This window comes from Apteryx mantelli, chromosome 10, assembly GCF_036417845.1.
Source record: "Apteryx mantelli isolate bAptMan1 chromosome 10, bAptMan1.hap1, whole genome shotgun sequence".
NCBI lineage: Eukaryota > Metazoa > Chordata > Aves > Apterygiformes > Apterygidae > Apteryx > Apteryx mantelli.
In genome coordinates, this window is record NC_089987.1 from 22,663,013 (window position 1) to 22,679,909 (window position 16,897).

Here is a 16,897-nt window from a genome sequence, read left to right on the forward strand (position 1 = left end):
AATACTGTGTTCTAGATTATTGAATGCTTGAAGGAAATCAAGAAGCAGTTGAGTACCCGGTGCCACCAGAAGGTGTTTAAACTGCAGGAGACAGAGATGATGGATCCAGAACTGGACTACACGCTCATGAGAGTCTGCAAGCAGATGATCAAGGTGATGGTAGTGTGCTGACTTAAGAGGGTGAGGTTGGGTTATAAGAGTGTATTGGTGTTGTATCTTAAACTATCAGTTTTGAACTTCCCATAACGACTCATTCCAAAATTGCTGTGCTGTTTTGGAATACAATTGCCTTTATGCAAAATAACCAGATTCTTAACTCTGAATCAGGTTGAGGTTTCTCTAGGGCACTTCTCTCTCAACTTTGCTTCCTCCAAATACCCGTCTGATTAAAGCCTGCGCGCAAACATATTTGTCTCCCTAAGTGCCAGAAGCATTAGTCTGGTGTGCTGAGGCTTCTCATACAGCTTTGATCCAATCAGTCCTCTTGCTACAGTGGACTGGCCTTTAGCAAAGGTGGAGAAGTTACCATGATTACAGAGGGGAGTAACCTCTTAAGTTCACTGTTGACCTGGTGCAGGCTTTCATCAAACTGATAGAGTAGGCAAAATCATGCCAAAACTTTGATACTTAAGATAAGAAATGCTGGCTTAAAGTGGTGCCATCTGAAAAACAGCTGTGAATGTTAATACAAAACACTTCTGCATAGTAGCTGGAACTACAAGCCCTGAAACACTACTATGTATGTGTGTGCTCTGTACAGTACTTTGAATCCTTCTTGTGGCTGAAGCATAATATCTTGAGAGTTTATGGCTCTCCGAAACAGGTTTATGCTTTTAAAAGAAGACTTATAACATCATCAAAGATAGTATTATCAATACAGCAGCTCTATCTTACAACCACAGAATTAATTTCTAACAGAAGGAACAAGTGACTTAGTCCAAATTTTTGGTAAGCTAACTCACTTTTGACTCTGATTTAGGACAGGAATGGACAAATTAGTGTCAGTGAGTTGTTCGCAGCTCTCTGGTGCTACATGGTCTTACCTTGTCCTGAGCGTTACCCATGAAGTATTTACCTGTCACTTTGTCCATCCAGCTGTTATGGAGAACAGCAGTATATGGAGTTACCAGGTTCCCGTTTTAATTTCTAAAATAAAGGGGATTGAAAGCAGTAGTGTATGAGATCTGGTTTGATACGGGTTTCTCAAAGACGTGGTAACTTATGAATGGAAAATAAAGGCAAATTGCTTTTGGTACTGCCAATGCAAGCTGCAGCCTAGAACCTTAGCTAGTTAAGACTGTACTGCTCAGCTCACACTCCATAAATACGGATGTTCAAGTCCACAGTGAGTTTAGAGAACGTCACTGTTATTACTAATAAGAGGTGCTGGGGCTAGGGAGAATTGAATTCTCTCTACCTCCAGGTTAGGTGTGTGGATATTCTCTTCCATGAATGTGATGTTTTAAATGCTTAGTGCTGAAACTTGATCTTTTTTTGTAGCGATTTTGCCCAGAGGCAGACTCAAAAAACATGTTGCAGTGTTTAAAACAGAATAAGAACAGCGAAGTGATGGATCCTAAATGCAAGCAAATGATTACCAAGCGCCAGATTACACAGAACACAGGTATTCCTTTCTTGTGGGGAGGAAAATAAAGAAATTAACTGCTTGCCTGAGTTGATGGGTGATCTGCATGACTGGAGGACTATTCCCTTCATTTTATTCTTTTTCACAATTGTCAGCGCGCATGCTTCGCTGCTTCAGCCTCGTTGTTGAGAGCCAGCATGCATTACATTTACTCCTCTGAAGCACTTATTGCAAGTTAAAATTCTCCTGTGAAAAATTACTAGTTTTTTCCCCCCAAAACAGTAGTTCTGGGAGATGCTTCTGTCAAAGCTCTTTTGGAGTGTTATGCTCTATCTGAAGAGATGAAGTTCTCTTGTGTTCTCTTGGTTAGATTACCGCTTAAATCCAGTGCTCCGGAAGGCCTGCAAAGCAGACATACCCAAATTTTGCCAAAATATCCTGAGTAGAGCCAAGGATGATACGGAGTTAGAGGGGCAAGTCATCTCGTGCCTGAAGTTGAAATACGCAGACCAGGTGAGTAGAGATGATGCACGTAAATAGGGACTGTGCAGGAATGTGCTGAACAACGCTCATTGAATACCAGATGAAACTTGGACTTGTGGTGTGTTCAACCTATGTAACGTACTGTACCTAAATGAGTTTTTATGCTGCTGTGCAGTTACTACAAACTACACAGATTAAAATGCAAGGTGATTGATTTATGAAAAGAAAGCTCATGGAGTGGGTTAATGACTTTCTCCGCTTAATAGCGTCTCTCTCCAGACTGTGAGGACCAAATCCGAGTGATAATCCAGGAATCAGCTCTTGATTATCGGCTGGATCCCCAGCTTCAGATGCATTGTTCTGAAGAGGTAGGAGGAATAACTCCCCAGCTGCTTGTTTAGGATGAAAACTCTTCATAGGAGCTTGGAATTGAGAAGTTTTGTCATGAAACAGATTTAGTGTTTCTTAAGACATGAACTCTCCTAATACAAAACAAAAAAAATTTCAGCTGCTTCTAGCTAGTCAGGTTCTCTGCTTGTGACTTTTGCCTAGTGTGTGAGAATTGCACGTTCCTGTACAGTGCTAGTATGAAGTAAAGTTTAGCTTCTGGCATCTCATCAGTACTTATGACCATGGAAATATATTGCATTGCTGTTGTGAGCAGTCAGTTGTTGTTCTCTGGCCTTGTCAATCTTAACTGGAATACAGTCAAATTTTGAGCTCTTACTTTTAATAGCATAATAATCCATGTCTCAAGTATTGCTTATTTCATGTCTTAACAGTATTTCTTGATTTTGGGTTAAGAAGAGAAGAATATGTGTATTGAATGAGCCAGGCTGGATTTCCTGTGATGGATTAATGTGTTGAGATGCAAATGTGTTGAAAGGCAGAATGATTGTTGCGTACTATTTATTAATGTTAAAATACTTTTTTCAAAATAGATTTCCAACTTGTGTGCAGAAGAAGCAGCAGCTCAGGAGCAGACTGGGCAGGTGGAAGAATGTCTGAAAGTGAATCTGCTGAAAATAAAAACTGAAATGTGCAAGAAGGTAAAGGAATTAAATTGAACATGCCCTAAAAGGCATCCCATCCCTGCAGAAGTCAGTGTTCTTAAGTATTTTTCCAGATCGTACCCCAGGCCATGTTCTAGCTAGTGTGAAGCCAAAGCTCTGCAGATTTCTTTGCCCATCTCAATTCTGGCCTGCAGCAATTCATTTCAATTTCAATTTGCCAGTGAAAATTGTTCCTACAATGCAGTATACTTTCCTGTTCCAGAACTTGGATCCTTTCTTGATTATGGTTGCCAAAGCTTCTTGTTACTAATCTGTTTGCTGCCGCTGTGTCAGTTAAGCAAGCTTCCTGAATGCTGAATATGGCCTAGGCACTGGCTGTGATTGAGTCGTGTGAACTGCCCCCACAGCTGTAGCATTTGTTTCAATTCTAACTGAAGTAGCTCTGGTATATTGAGCTTGAGTTTTATGTTAATATGGGTATTTAGTGAACTAAACTATGCTCACGCTTATAAAGCAGGACATTTAATCCAGCCTAAACCAGCATTTGTGCTCACATCTAGTAATGGTATTGTTTTTCTGTGATCATGGATTAAGAGATGATCCACCTTTCAGAAACATTGAGCCGTATGATCTGTGGTGTTTTGTTCTCCCTCCTTTCTTGTGATGCACCTGTAATTTTTCCTTCCCCAGGAAGTGCTCAACATGCTGAAAGAAAGCAAAGCAGATATATTTGTTGACCCAGTGCTTCACACAGCCTGTGCCCTAGACATCAAACACCACTGTGCTGCCATTCCACCAGGAAGAGGACGCCGTAAGTGTTTATGCTTTATGCATACAGCCTGTTTGTCCTGAAGGCCTTAAGCTGCATTCTCTTACCAGCATTATCTTAAGTACCAGATATTTCTGCCAGTCCTTTGCGGTAGTGAGGTGGAACTGCTCCAGAGGTGGTAGATGCCCTTGTTCAAGTCATGGCACCAGAAGCCTTGTCAAGAAGTGTTCTAGTTCTCCCTCGTGTCCAAGGCAGGAAGCAATTCTTCAATGCTAATATAATATCCTTGCAGCCTTATCTGCAAATTTAATAAGTATATGTTATGTTCCATCATTCATGTGATTATTGAAAATAGCGCATGATGCCAAATCTATAACCCTTCTGTAAAATCCCTGCTCAGTAAATCCTTCCATTGAAAAATGAGCTCTTAAGTACATGGACTGAATTTTTCAATGATGTTTATCTCCACCCTATATCAGCTTCGTATAGGATACAGCTCCCAGGCTTGCTTACGATAGTGTTATATCAGACTGTATCAAAAGCTTTACTGGAACTAAGTTTTTCCTCTTACAGAAACAAATCAGGTTGGTTTCACAAGATCCATTCTTGGCAAATCCCTCTTGGTACTTCTTTGTGTCAGTAATTGTTCCTAGTTTGCTTTTTTGTTTCAGTGTTTTTGATGGATAAAATTAAGCCCTGAAGTCTTTTGATCCTCCTTTTTTCCTCCTCTGCTTAAAGATGCATGTTTTTTCTTCTCTAGTCTGCCAGAAGATAGGCAATCTTTCCTACGTTTCCTAAGTTCACATAGCTGCTGAAATGGTTGATGAAATCTCAAAGCCTTCAAGTCCTCTAAGACAGAGTGCAGCAGGTTCAGGCCACTTGAAACTTTTATCTAAATATTTCCTAACCTGTTTCTTTCCTGTTTGGGGTCAAGCTCTTGCCCTTTGTTACTGCTGTTGTATTAGCTAGCTGGCTAGTATATATGGCTGTTTAAGAAAAGCTAGTGCAAAAAAAATTTTAAACATGTCTATTTTCTTGAATGTGTATGTCACTTGAAATAGCAGGCCAAGTATTTTCCTGGTCATTATCTTTCTTTTATGGTGGTTATTGAATGCCTTTCTGAAATTCTGCATATCCTTTGTTTTGTCTTAATTCTTTTGATGTGTGTTCTGGTGTGTTTGCACTGAAGATATGCAGAAGTCCAGCTTAAAGAGGGATCTGCCACTGAGTGTTTGAACTAACAATTGTGTTTAAAAATCTGGGGTTAATTTAAAGTTTAAAGCCTGTTTGCCTTCTATAAACGAAGTAACTCTTCATTGTAAAGCAGAAAGCATCCAATTAGGGATTATTCAAGTAAGGCAGCATAAGTATAAAGGGGACACAAAACGTCAGTGTCTCGTTTGAACTTCTAACAGAGTTTATGAATTAGCCAAGTAGGTCTGTAGGCACCCAGTACACTGTAATACCATTTCCTCTGCGCAGAACTCTGAGAATGCAGGAAGCGAAATCTTCCCAAAACATTGTTAACTAAGAAAAACGCTTAACAATCCTAAGCAGATTTATTGCGTTTTTTTCCTGAATTTGATCTTAGTTCTTGTTAAAGGGTAGTAGCACAGAATTTGGAGGACAGCTCAATAAAGGTTCAGATTTATAAAACTTAATCTCATATAAATCACATGAACTACATCTTGGATATATAACGTCAATCCTTTATCTTTAGAAGTCAAAATTCCTTGCCTCTCAGAACACATTAATCATAAATCTTTGCTGAATTGCTAGCTTCAAGAGTAAAATAGGGTTTTGTAGACTCTTTATCAGATTAGCTAGTCTGTTTAAAAAGCTGTGTAACTGTCAGTCTTGAATTGGAACGTCCCTTTCTAGCAGCCTCCTCTTAGCATACCACTGAAGCCACTGTTTCCAGTTTGTAATACTATCTTCTACACGTTACAGAAATGTCATGCTTAATGGAAGCTCTGGAAGATAAGCGTGTGAGGTTGCAGCCTGAATGCAAGAAACGCCTTAATGATCGTATTGAAATGTGGAGCTATGCCGCAAAGGTGAATACGTAAAGCATTTCAGTAAACCACCTCATTTTTTGGCATTGATTCTTTCATTAAACTGATGTGTTGTAAACTGCTTATTAAAAGCCTGAGCTCCTGAGCTGTAGTGAAATTCATGTGTCTTTGAATGAAGTACAGCGTTGAGTTTAATCCAGAAATGTGAAATCAGGCCTCCTTCTTTACTTATTTATATATTTTTTTTTCCTCAGTGTCTGGGATGCATCCTCAACGGTGCAGAATTAAATCGTCTTCTGGGCATGCAGGGCTTGATCTCCTGTAGAGAATGTCTAGGGCAATGAGTGGGATCACCAGAACTTCCTATTATAAAACTGTATCCTGAGCAGTTGTTCATTTAGATGAATCATTCCAGGCCTGCTTGTTTGTGGTTCAGGGCAAGTCTGACTGTGGGAGGAGGCAATAGCAGTAGCAGAGATTAAAACTCATAAATGACCTGTCTGAGAGTCGCATGCAAAGCACAGTTCTTTGGCTCATTTATTCTCTTCTCCCCCCTAGGTTGCCCCAGCAGAAGGCTTTTCTGACCTTGCCATGCAAGTTATGACCTCTCCGTCCAAGAATTATATATTGTCTGTGATCACGGTGGGCATCTGTGTACTCTTCCTGATCGGCCTGATGTGTGGACGCATCACCAAGCGGGTGACAAGAGAGCTCAAGGACAGGTAGAGCCTGGATTGCCTGCTGAAGAAATGCCTGCCCAGTGCCCAGTTTTGTACAGCCCTCCTCTGTATAGTCTACCCACCCCCTCTTGTGAGAGGAGAATAAAAAAAAAAAAATTAGAACAGCAGCAGGTGTTGGCTCAATTTTCCCATCCTGGATCTCATCCACGGCATCTTCATCCTATGAAAGTTTGTGTGCAACATTGGCAGCCCAGCCAGCAGCTTTCGTTACCCCTTTGTTAGCAGACTCTCGTTTACCTGCCTGTAGACAAGTCTCTATTGTACTGTTGGAACTGCCTTCACTCTCCAAATCAGACTGACATGACCTGCAGCTCAAGCAGTTTTTAAGTAAATTTTTAAAGAAAGACATATATCTGCATACCAACTGTATGACTTAGGTAATGGTTCATACTGAAATATAGTCATCCTCTGTGGCTGGGTGAAATTGAGGCAGGAAATTAAAGGGTAAATTGCATCTTACACCACAGTTGGCCTTGTTTTGGACATCTTGCTCATCTTATGTAAAGCATCTTCAGAGCATAGTCTTGGACAACCTAAGGACACCAGTCACTGGTGTTATCTTCTAGTGAATATCCTGCTTTTGTTACTGTGGATTTTTTTGGCTGAAAAGATGTCCTCCCTTTCTTCCTCTACCACTCGCAAGATAGAATAAAATATTGACCAGGATCAAATACCATGTGAGCTGTACAGCTTGTATTTCAGTAGATTAAAGACATGGTGTAGACACAAGGCATATAGAGCCTGTCAGTAGTGTACAGTGCTGCTGTCAGTGGGCCTTAAGTGCCCTGACCAGTTACTCAGTCAACGTTATCAGTGATGATGCGCAAAAATTGTAACACTCCATTTATTTTACTTTGCTGCTGCTGAGCTATTACCCTTCTGAATTAATTGTCTACAGATGGTATTGACGTACTGGCGATAACGTGCTTTGCCAGTGACGTGGGATGCGATTGAACACTCAACATCTCTCAACTGTAAAACGGTTGCTTGGGGTTAGTGCAGTGGTTTGTAACTGACCTGTCCGGGTCTTAATTGCTTGAACTGAAGCACTGAAGAGTATTTTTAGTTTCCACAAGTACAGTTGATTAATGATAGAAATTGGCATTTCCTGGGATGTAGGACACAGGTGCTGGTCCAGGATACCAAGCAGGAGAGGAGGAGGGATGATAGTGTTGCACGAAGGGCAGAAGTGTCTGGATCTTCAAGGGAAATAGCTTTCATGTTGTTACCACCAGTGTGCACACTTAGGCTATATATAGTTACACTTCCAGAACCTGATACTCATACCTGAAAGCCCAAAGAAGGTGTCTTGTAAAAGCTACACCTTTAGTTGTGAAAGCTACTTACCACCATCTTTGTTCCCCAAATACAAGGAGAGGAGGTCATAGGCCACGTGCTGTGGTTGAAACCTGAAGAGTTAGGTTGAGTGTGTTGCTGAAACCTAGAAGTGACTGCATGAGAGTCAACATGTACAATAGGATGTATTTTATTAGCCTTTTAGATATGCTCACCTGTGTGTGCTGCAGTAAAAATCATGTGCCTAAAACTGTCCACCTTAGGCTGAAGCTTGAACCATAACTTTATTTTCCCACTTAGTGCACTGCTAGGGAAGATCTGACATTTCCAATCCTCTGCACTGTTCTCTAGGGGAGCAGTGGAGATGATCTGAGGCACTTTGGATGTGGACCAGCTGATTTTAATGATGCTGTGAGTACAGAATGACGTGCATACAAAATACTGTGATGGCTTTTGCTGCCTTTATGAAGTGCTAGAAAGGTGTACAAAGTTGTTTGCAAACGTGTCTTTGTTGTCCCACTCTGAGGATGGACAGCAAACAATTAGTGATGTAGTCGTAGACTTACACTGGTAGTCTTTCATGAGCTCTTCTATTTTTAAGTCAAAGTATTATGAACACAAGGCAAGCAATAGAGAAAGTCTGAGCAATGAAGATTCAACAGAGAACTGGTGCGTATGATAGGGTTCCAGTTAAGTGGTAAGTAGAAAAGAAATCAAGCCTCAGTTCCTTCTCTCACCCCTGTTCCCTGGTGCTAATGCAGGTTAACTGGTTCTCTGTAAACATGAACTGGAAAGAAGAGGAATGGTTGATCACGTCTCTTGAGGTAGCACAGGTGTATAACACACTCAGATATTAGTTTGGCAGTTATAAAAGTCTGAAATGCGCTGAAATGAATTACTACCGGAGAGATGGGGAGTGTGTTTGCAGAGCTGCAGGGAAGGGAAATGGAATCGGTGCTCACAGTCTTGCTTGCTTGGCACAAGTCCTGCTTTCTGAATGTCTGTCAGGCATAATTAGCTTGCTCTTCGGAGGGGGAGGGTTTAACTTGTGACTTTGGAGGAGGCATGTTGTAACCTGATTAGCCTGAAAAGCCTGGTTAGGTGGTGTATTGTCTAGAAATAGCATTTTGCCATAAATGCCAAATGGCACTGCAGTGAAGCATTGCAGGTTTGTAGCCGTAGTTCTGAATGTAATCCCTGTTTAGGCTCTGAAAGTAACCGCTGTCTTTACTTTCCAAAATAAGGCCCCTGGTTATTTGCTTTTGAATTTGGAGAAGGTTAAGATATAGGAAGCAAGTTTCCTGTATTTTTGTTGGTTTTGGAGGCAGTGCACTGATGTATTTTGGCATGACACTTAAATGTTCGTCAGACAGGAGTAAGAACAGTGCCCTAAATGGTTTAGAGTCTATGTTATTCCCTGGAATGTGTGGCTACTTCTAGCCAGCACATGCAAGCCCATGCACTCATGTTCTTTAAAGCAGTGTTCTTGGTCCTTAACTGCCTGCAGTCACAATCCCTCCTGGGTGACTTATTGCCGAGACTTTCGTCTTAGCTGGGCACCTGTACTGCTAAGAAGATTGCTTAACAGAGTTTCACCCCAATGGAACAAGCGACAGACAGCACCGGTGCCTGGAGAGCTGCGTTAGGAGGCTCCAGGCTGCAGTGTTCCTTACTGTCAGTAGGTTCACCTGGGAATTTGGTTTCACTGTGAGCGCTTGGTGATAGTGTTATGGGTATGCATCAGGAGGCCCACAAAGCAAAAGGTAGAATACTAAAATTTCTGCGTGATTCCCTCAAATGCCTTTTGTTTGCCACAGGGACAAAGCTTTTAAAGCTATGACCCTGGTCAAAGGGGCCTCCTAACACTGCTAAAGACCAAGTATGCTTTTTTAGTGACTAGAAACCTACCAATCCCAGTCTTGAAATGTTTTCCTACTTTTCACGTATACCTAAACATCTAGAGGCCTCAAAAGCACAAAAAACCCTTGCACAAATGCTCTTCCAAAAATAACCTGTTTGTGCTGTTGCCAACACAACATCTTGCCTGCAGGCAACCACTTTCCATTGCAGAGAAAGAAATACATGGTGGTAAGAAACATTGCTGTCGCCTCTAATTTAAGGAAGCCTTTTTAACTTTCATGATCTAATTGAGAGCACTAGAAATGCCTGTGTCAGCCAAGAGTTGGAGCAAAACTTCTGGTCCTCCTTCCTTATGACCCTCACCTCTTAGTGGAGAAGGCTGCGTTCCACCATGTACTGCATAAGTCTCTCTCCTTGTCGTAGCAACACCTTCTGTCTGAGAGCTTATTCTAGATTTGGTTACGCTGATGCTCCTGGAGATATAGGGAAAGGGTAGATGACTGATAACCAGCATGGCATGCAGCTCTCCTTCTCCCTCCTGCTGCAAGGGCTAATAAGTTAGCTTGCGTTTCCCAATTGACAGCATGTGTTTAGATGACATGGGTAAGGGGGATTGTGCATCTTGCACACCTCTACTTCACTCTGGCTAGCCCATTAGTGTTCATTCTTGTTGACTTTAAGAAAAAAACTTATTTATTGTTTATCTAGTGGGTCAAATCAAGTCCTTTGGCTTTGTTCTGACTTTGGATTCCCCTTGCCTTGCTTTTGTCATTTGGGCTGTTGTAACTGATGTGGATAGGAACAATATTTCTTACACTTCGTGTAATGTCCAGCTAGTCTGCAAGTTGAGTACCCATGTGTCTGTGTCGCTGAAGAGGGTCTGAAAAGCCCTCTTGAAGTTCAAATAATTCTCTAACAAAATCATTTAAGCATTTCGCCCTGAATCTGACATTTAAAAATCCATGCAAATACAATCATCTTGCTCTGAAAGAATCCACAGTAAGCATATTGTGCGCAAATAGCGGAGAGGACTCTGACACAGCAGTCTTCAAGTCTCAGTACAGAAACTTATTGTGTGTGGGTACAGTAGGGAAGAAAATGTGATAGGCCAGAGAGATCACTTGAATCTGATGTGGTAGAAGTGTGTTCAAGGTGGATGGTGACTTCTGTTAAAACACAACTTTATTATTTAGTTGAAAGAAGATCGTAGTGCTTTTTTACTTCACCAGCTTTGATTTACAAAGGTAGTTTTGAGGGGGTGTGCGAGTCCATGAGTGTGGTACAAGATCAGAGCATTTCATCTAACACTTCTGTCCCCATTAAAATAGCTCTGTGGACTCCCAACTGCTTTAGTGTTGGTTTGTACAAAATTACATTATTGCATACGGTTTTTAGCCTCTTAAGGGCAGCTCCCAGGTACTGATCTTTGCGCAGGCTTTCCACGTTGAGGCCAGAACTGACGCTAATGAGCCACTGCGGCAGGGTGCGTGCAGATAGCCGGGACCCCACTCGCAGCGAGGGCTCGGCTCACCCCGACGGGAGGGAACGCGGACTCGCTTGGCACAGCTGTTCCTCCCCGATCCTGGTAGCGTTTTGCATCGCATCTGCTGCGTAGAGCCCCTGAGGGTTACCTGCAGGGCTCACCTTAGGGGCAGGGAATATCTTGCCACTCTGGCTGGCGGCAAGCAGCTGCCGCTGCCTCTTTGCAGAAACCTCGCAGTTGGGTTTTTCCTGGGTGGGTGGTTGCACTCGAAACCCACCCCATTGCCCCAGTGAATTTACCGAATAAAAGCACGTGTGTAGCTGGCAGCCTGGAAAATACAAAAACAGGGGAAAAGGGAAAGGCGTGACTTTTGCCCGTAGATTATGCTTTGACACTTGTGCTGAACGGATGCGATCAGAAACTGTGACTAATGTTTTGTGTTGGACTGAAGAAAAAAAAATACCAGAGAAAGTAGAAATGTTTGTTTGTAGGGGAGGGTAAGAGGGGGATAATACAGGTACACTTAGTGATCTGTGACTAGTACGTAGGGATGGTATCGCGAGCCTCCCCAGATAGTGTACAAACGAGACCCAACAAATTCATATTGTACAGCAAAAGCTGTTTTGAACTTAGTCTTTCTTTTTTTTTCAAATGTGACATTAACGAGACTTTTTTGTAAATTGTTTTCCTTTCTGTGTATAAAATCCTGGCCGTTTCTTGTTTTTACATGTTCATGCTGTGTAATTTTGAGATGTTACTGAGATTCTGAACATAATGTGCATTTTTTTCTGTACAGATGAAATGGGAGAATTTAATAAAAAGAGTCTGCAGGTTTTTACTTGTTGTTTTGGGAGTTTTTTTACCGGTCACTGCCGCGAAGCCTGCTCCCTCTCGCTCTCGGTTTGACTTTCACTTGTTAATTGTGCCATGTTTTAACGGTGAAAAGCCTCCGGCCTCGCTAACGGCGCCTCAGGGCGGGGGGCGGGGCTTCCCCCCTCGCCGGTAACAAGCGCGCGGGGGGAGCGGTGGCGGGCTCGGATTGGCGCGTGCGCGGTGACGCAGCGCGCAGGGCGGTTGTCGCGCCCCGTGTGGCGGCCGTAAAGCGCGGAAGGTCAGTCAGGCCTCCCCCGCCCCCAGGTGAGCCGCCGCCGCCGCCGCCCCCGGCCCGCCCGGTACCGGCGCCGCGTAGCCCCCGCCGCGCCCCGCCCCTCCCCGCCCGGGGCGCCCGGCCCGGCTGGCAGCGCCCCTCGCCCCGCCCGGCCGCCCCCCACCCCCGGCGGCCCCTGGGCGCTGGGCCGCGCGCCTGCCCGGCGGCAGTCGGGCCGAGGCGGCGGCGGCGCCCGGGCAGCGCGGGGCTTCCCTTCCCCGCGGGCCCCCGTTGGAGGCCGCTTCTCTCCTACCGCGGAGGTTTGGAGCGCGGAGCGGGCGGCCCGCGCCGGGGCTGGAGCCGAGCTCTGGATATGCGCGAGCGCACAGCGATGAGCTGCTTGACGCCGGCGGGGCGATAGGCTGGAGTGGAGGAGGAGGAGGAGGAACGGGATTTTAGCTGCCAAATTCCGGCTCTGACCGCTGCCAGCTGCGTGCTGTTGCCTCACTCGGAGCTGCTGGTAGCATCTTATGAAACCAGCGCTGTCGGAAAGTGCCTCTACAGCCCTTTGCGCTGGGTGTTGAGATCACAGCGTTAACATCAAGCTTATTTGCTCCCTTGTTAACCTTAGGCTTTTTAAGAGAGTCCGTGAAAGATTTCAGAGTGTGTTCTGTCTGTGCTCATTGACTTTCTCTGATCTACCTATTGGTGTGAGAGCGTTCCTACCCTTTGTTTTCAGTCTTGTTCTTTGGTCGTTGTCAAGTTGTGCTGCCATCAAAAATAAAGGTGTAACATTCTGTACCCATTACTTGATCTAAGTTTAAATGTTAATAGCAAGACTGTTCTTTGGGGACTAAATAACTGCTGTCCTATTTGTTTACTCGTCAGCATTCACGTGTTCGCTTATACCCAATACACCATGTGATATTTGCCACTGCCAACCTTGTATATAATACGATAAGCAGGAATGTGATTCTCGTCTTTCCTTCCTAGAAGGAGTGGTACGGAGCTAACATCCAAACACATCTAGGGTGGTGCTTTAAGAAAACTGACAAATAGCTGCCAGGATGTTTCTCCGATTACTGTCAGATGTCCGGTGGCGGGCAGCTAACCCAAGATGGAGAAGAATGACGTGCTCCCGGCGAAGTACCTCAAGTACAGCAGAACCTCATCCAATTTCCTTGCCAGCGCAGGCGCAGGTTGTCATCTGTGGTGGTGGAATCGTGGGCACATCAGTGGCATATCACCTTTCCAAGCTGGGTTGGAAGGATATAGTCTTACTTGAGCAGGGCAGGTAAGGTTTAAGGTTTTCTTGTAACAAAGATAGACAGAAAGTGCATGCATCATTGCAGCATCTACTGTAATGTGTTATTTTTACCTATTATCTGGTATTGGAGCCATGGAATAGGCTTATACTGAACATTAGTAATGAGACTTACTACTTCTTCGCATGTGCAGGGCAGACCTGCAAGGTGAAGGATATCCCTTGTGTGATGACGCCGTAAAGCTTGCTTCTAAAAAGTCCTGTCACTCTCCTTCCCATCCCCTCCACCATATGCGACAAGAGGTCACAAACTAGAAAGACCTGAAATCTGAGCTTTCGCATTCACACTAAGCTTCTACTGAACCAGTATTATGATCTTGCTAATTTCTCAGCTGACTCCTAAATGAAGAGACTCAGAGTATAAGGTATTTTCATTTACTAAACCTTCCTCTGCAAACTCCTAGCCATGAATGTTGAAGGTGCTTGCATGTAGGTGTGGGAAATAACGGAGCAGGCAAAGTTACTTGCATTTTTTTATGTATGCATATGTTTGGAGGAGGTTTGGGTTTACATTCAGGCCTACCTGCAGCGATCTGAGCTGTAAGAGAACAGCTTACATGCTTTTGCCTCCAAGAAACATACTGGCATTAGGAATAGCCTGAGAGAGATATGACTAAAGTTTGTCTGTGTTTTACTCACAGGTGGTGAGTATGCAAAAAATAAAAACAAACGCATGCAGCTTGCAGAGGAACATTTTAACAAAATACTTGCAGTGAAATTAGAAGACCTAAAAATCTGTATACACCATCCAGCCTCCAGCGACCTTCCCTGTAACTGGGCTGGAATAGGTAAATGAAGTGTTACACCACTAGCAAGACTTCAAAGAGATTGTGGGAGATGTGGAGGTGATACCACAGAAATGACCTAACCATAGCCCTGTAAACTGGTTAAAGGCTTTGGTTATCTGGAGTTTGTCTACTACAGGGATTTAGAGCCTCTCGGTAAAACGGTTAAATCCGTTATAGTCTGGCTGAATTCAAGGTAGAAAAAGACTTTGTATGCTCTTTGGCAAGTTGGATCTGAAGCCTGTGCCAGAGTACACCGATCCGGTTTGAAGTTTACTGTGCAGCCTTGCCTAGATTTCTGCTTCAGAAGTGGGTTCTTGGTGCTTTCATTAAGGAGTCCGGGGACTTTGGCACGAGACAGTGCTAAAACTTGCATTTGGGAATTTGAAGAGGTGTTTATCACAGCAGCTTCCAACACCCTAAACACTTGCTGGACGGAGAATTGTTACCTTCTAGTTCAGAGCTTCCCACCTGATGCTGTTTTCAAGAATAATTAGCTATGACTTCTTGACTTTGCATTGCTGGGAAGCAGGGAGTGTCAAGGTCTTCACAGCTGCAAAGAGAGGAAATTGGGAAGCCTTCTCTGAGACCTTGTAAGCAGTGTCTTTCCGAGTGAAATCAGCTGCTAGGCTTCATTTGTAAGGGAATGTAATCCTTACTAGTTTAGGTTGGGATACGAAGACCCCATTAAGGATCTTCGCAGAATGACATGCTGCACAAGCTCGGTCTATGTGCATGCTCAAGGGAAAAGAAAAATGTTGCGTTAACAAAAACCTTAGCATTAAATTATGGTGAGCGTAGTTAGCCATGCTTCAGCTGTTTCTGTTGTGACTGACTAAGGACATAGCAAACTGATTCTTGTGCTGAATTTCTGTAAGAATATGGAGGTGCTAGGCCAAAAGTAATCTTGTCAAAGGCTTGCCTGGCAAAGGGAAAAGTGCAGGATTGCTTTAGCAACGGGAAAGATGGCTTGGAAGTATCGTGGAAGCAGGCTGAGAAAGAGCTATGTTTAAATCTAATTGTCTTGTCTTCACCTGTCTCTGCTGCAGAGAGTTTTTAGTAGGTCTTCTATCTTTACAGTAGCCCTTCACCAAATAGTTAGATAGACGATCGTTCAAGGGCAGTTTAATAAGGGAAAAGAAGCAGGTGTACCTATCTCCTGGTACTTGCTGCACAGTAGGAGGGCCAGCAGAGATGTAAGACACAAGAAACCCAAGTTTACTTCCACCCAAGGGAAGTCCCACTTTGGAAGAAGAAACAATCAGGTAGGCAGGTAGGCTTGAGCGTATGATTAAAACTTTGTAAAGTGCTTTCTTTATAAAATTACAGAAGTGAGCTACACCAAAAGCATTCTAGAGGTTGTGTCTATCCCCGCATCATCCAACTTAGAGTTTTTAAGTTTCTCGCATGTGACAGACCTGTCCTGAGAGGCAAAGCTGATTAAACTAGTTAAGCTGTGGCATCATTTGACTGTACATACTGGTATTTAGCTTGCAGTATGGGCAAACGTGGGAATACCCTTTTTCCTTCTTTTAGTTACTTCGTTTTACTGGTAGGTGCTTGGATATTTGTGCTTAATTTGGCATTCTTTGTTTATTGATCTCCTTTGTGTTGTGTAAATTCGGTATTACCACACTCTGCAGTTAGGGGAGACTGAGAAAGGGATAGGCCAAGCCTTGAAGACTGATCATTAAGTGCATGTTAGTCAATATACTAACACGTTTTTAATGTAAAGTTAGCACCAAGCGTTAAGTCACACTTTAGACAAGCCTAAGCAATTTTTAACAGCTTTGTAAAAGGCTCAGCTGCCGTCTTAGAATCTAGGTGTCCTGGGTTTCAGCTTACTTATATGTGCTGCTCTCCTGGTGGTGTTACCTAATGGTCCCGACTAGTTTCAGCTGACACCTTATTGTGTAAAAGAAGTAATGAGATAGTACTGTTCTGGTTGAACTGGATGACAGAAGAATGTTTTCCACCAGATGAATTAAAATAGTGTCAAAAAGAGGGAGAAAACGGGTGCCTTCACTTTTTTTCCAAAGGAACTTTGATTATGCTGAGTATGATATGCACTTTTGTTCCAGACCCATGATTCTTTACATATTTTGTGTAGCTTGCTTGTAATAATTTTCTTTCAAGCCGAGGGTGGAGTTTATTAGTGTGTTAAACTCTTACCACCTTAATTTGATCTCCGAAGAGTTTGTCTGTATGCTAGCAGTTCTAGCTGATGCAGTTTATGTGATGCTACGCTGTTGTCTGTAGCACCTCTCGTGCAGCTTGGCTTTTGTGCTTTGTGTTAGTCCATGGCACAAGGGGATGCTTCACCGCTAACGCAAAGTCTCTCTTGCTGTATCTCGAAAGGAGTTAAAGTTTTGTTGCCATAGTAGACAGATATCTGAAATTTGCTACAGACAATTACTTTTCAACTTGTTGATTCTCAGAGGGGCTTATCTGTGTACT

The 16,897-nt window shown here is 43.4% G+C and overlaps 2 protein-coding genes across 2 annotated transcripts in view; both read left to right on the top strand.

Moving 5' to 3' along the window:
- Nucleotides 1-12,082, top strand: part of GLG1 (golgi glycoprotein 1) — an 89,426-nt gene extending 77,344 nt beyond the window's left edge. The window contains exons 19-26 of the mRNA XM_067302688.1: nt 16-153; nt 1,501-1,624; nt 1,956-2,098; nt 2,335-2,436; nt 3,010-3,117; nt 3,772-3,892; nt 5,801-5,907; nt 6,424-12,082. Of these exons, the coding sequence (XP_067158789.1) occupies nt 16-153; nt 1,501-1,624; nt 1,956-2,098; nt 2,335-2,436; nt 3,010-3,117; nt 3,772-3,892; nt 5,801-5,907; nt 6,424-6,591 (1,011 nt within the window). The 3' untranslated portion in view covers nt 6,592-12,082. The remainder of the gene's footprint in view (nt 1-15; nt 154-1,500; nt 1,625-1,955; nt 2,099-2,334; nt 2,437-3,009; nt 3,118-3,771; nt 3,893-5,800; nt 5,908-6,423) is intronic.
- Nucleotides 12,083-12,336: 254 nt separating this feature from the next.
- Nucleotides 12,337-16,897, top strand: part of PDPR (pyruvate dehydrogenase phosphatase regulatory subunit) — a 29,363-nt gene continuing 24,802 nt past the window's right edge. Inside the window, exons 1-2 of the mRNA XM_067302689.1 lie at nt 12,337-12,381; nt 13,325-13,625. Of these exons, the coding sequence (XP_067158790.1) occupies nt 13,399-13,625 (227 nt within the window). The 5' untranslated portion in view covers nt 12,337-12,381; nt 13,325-13,398. The remainder of the gene's footprint in view (nt 12,382-13,324; nt 13,626-16,897) is intronic.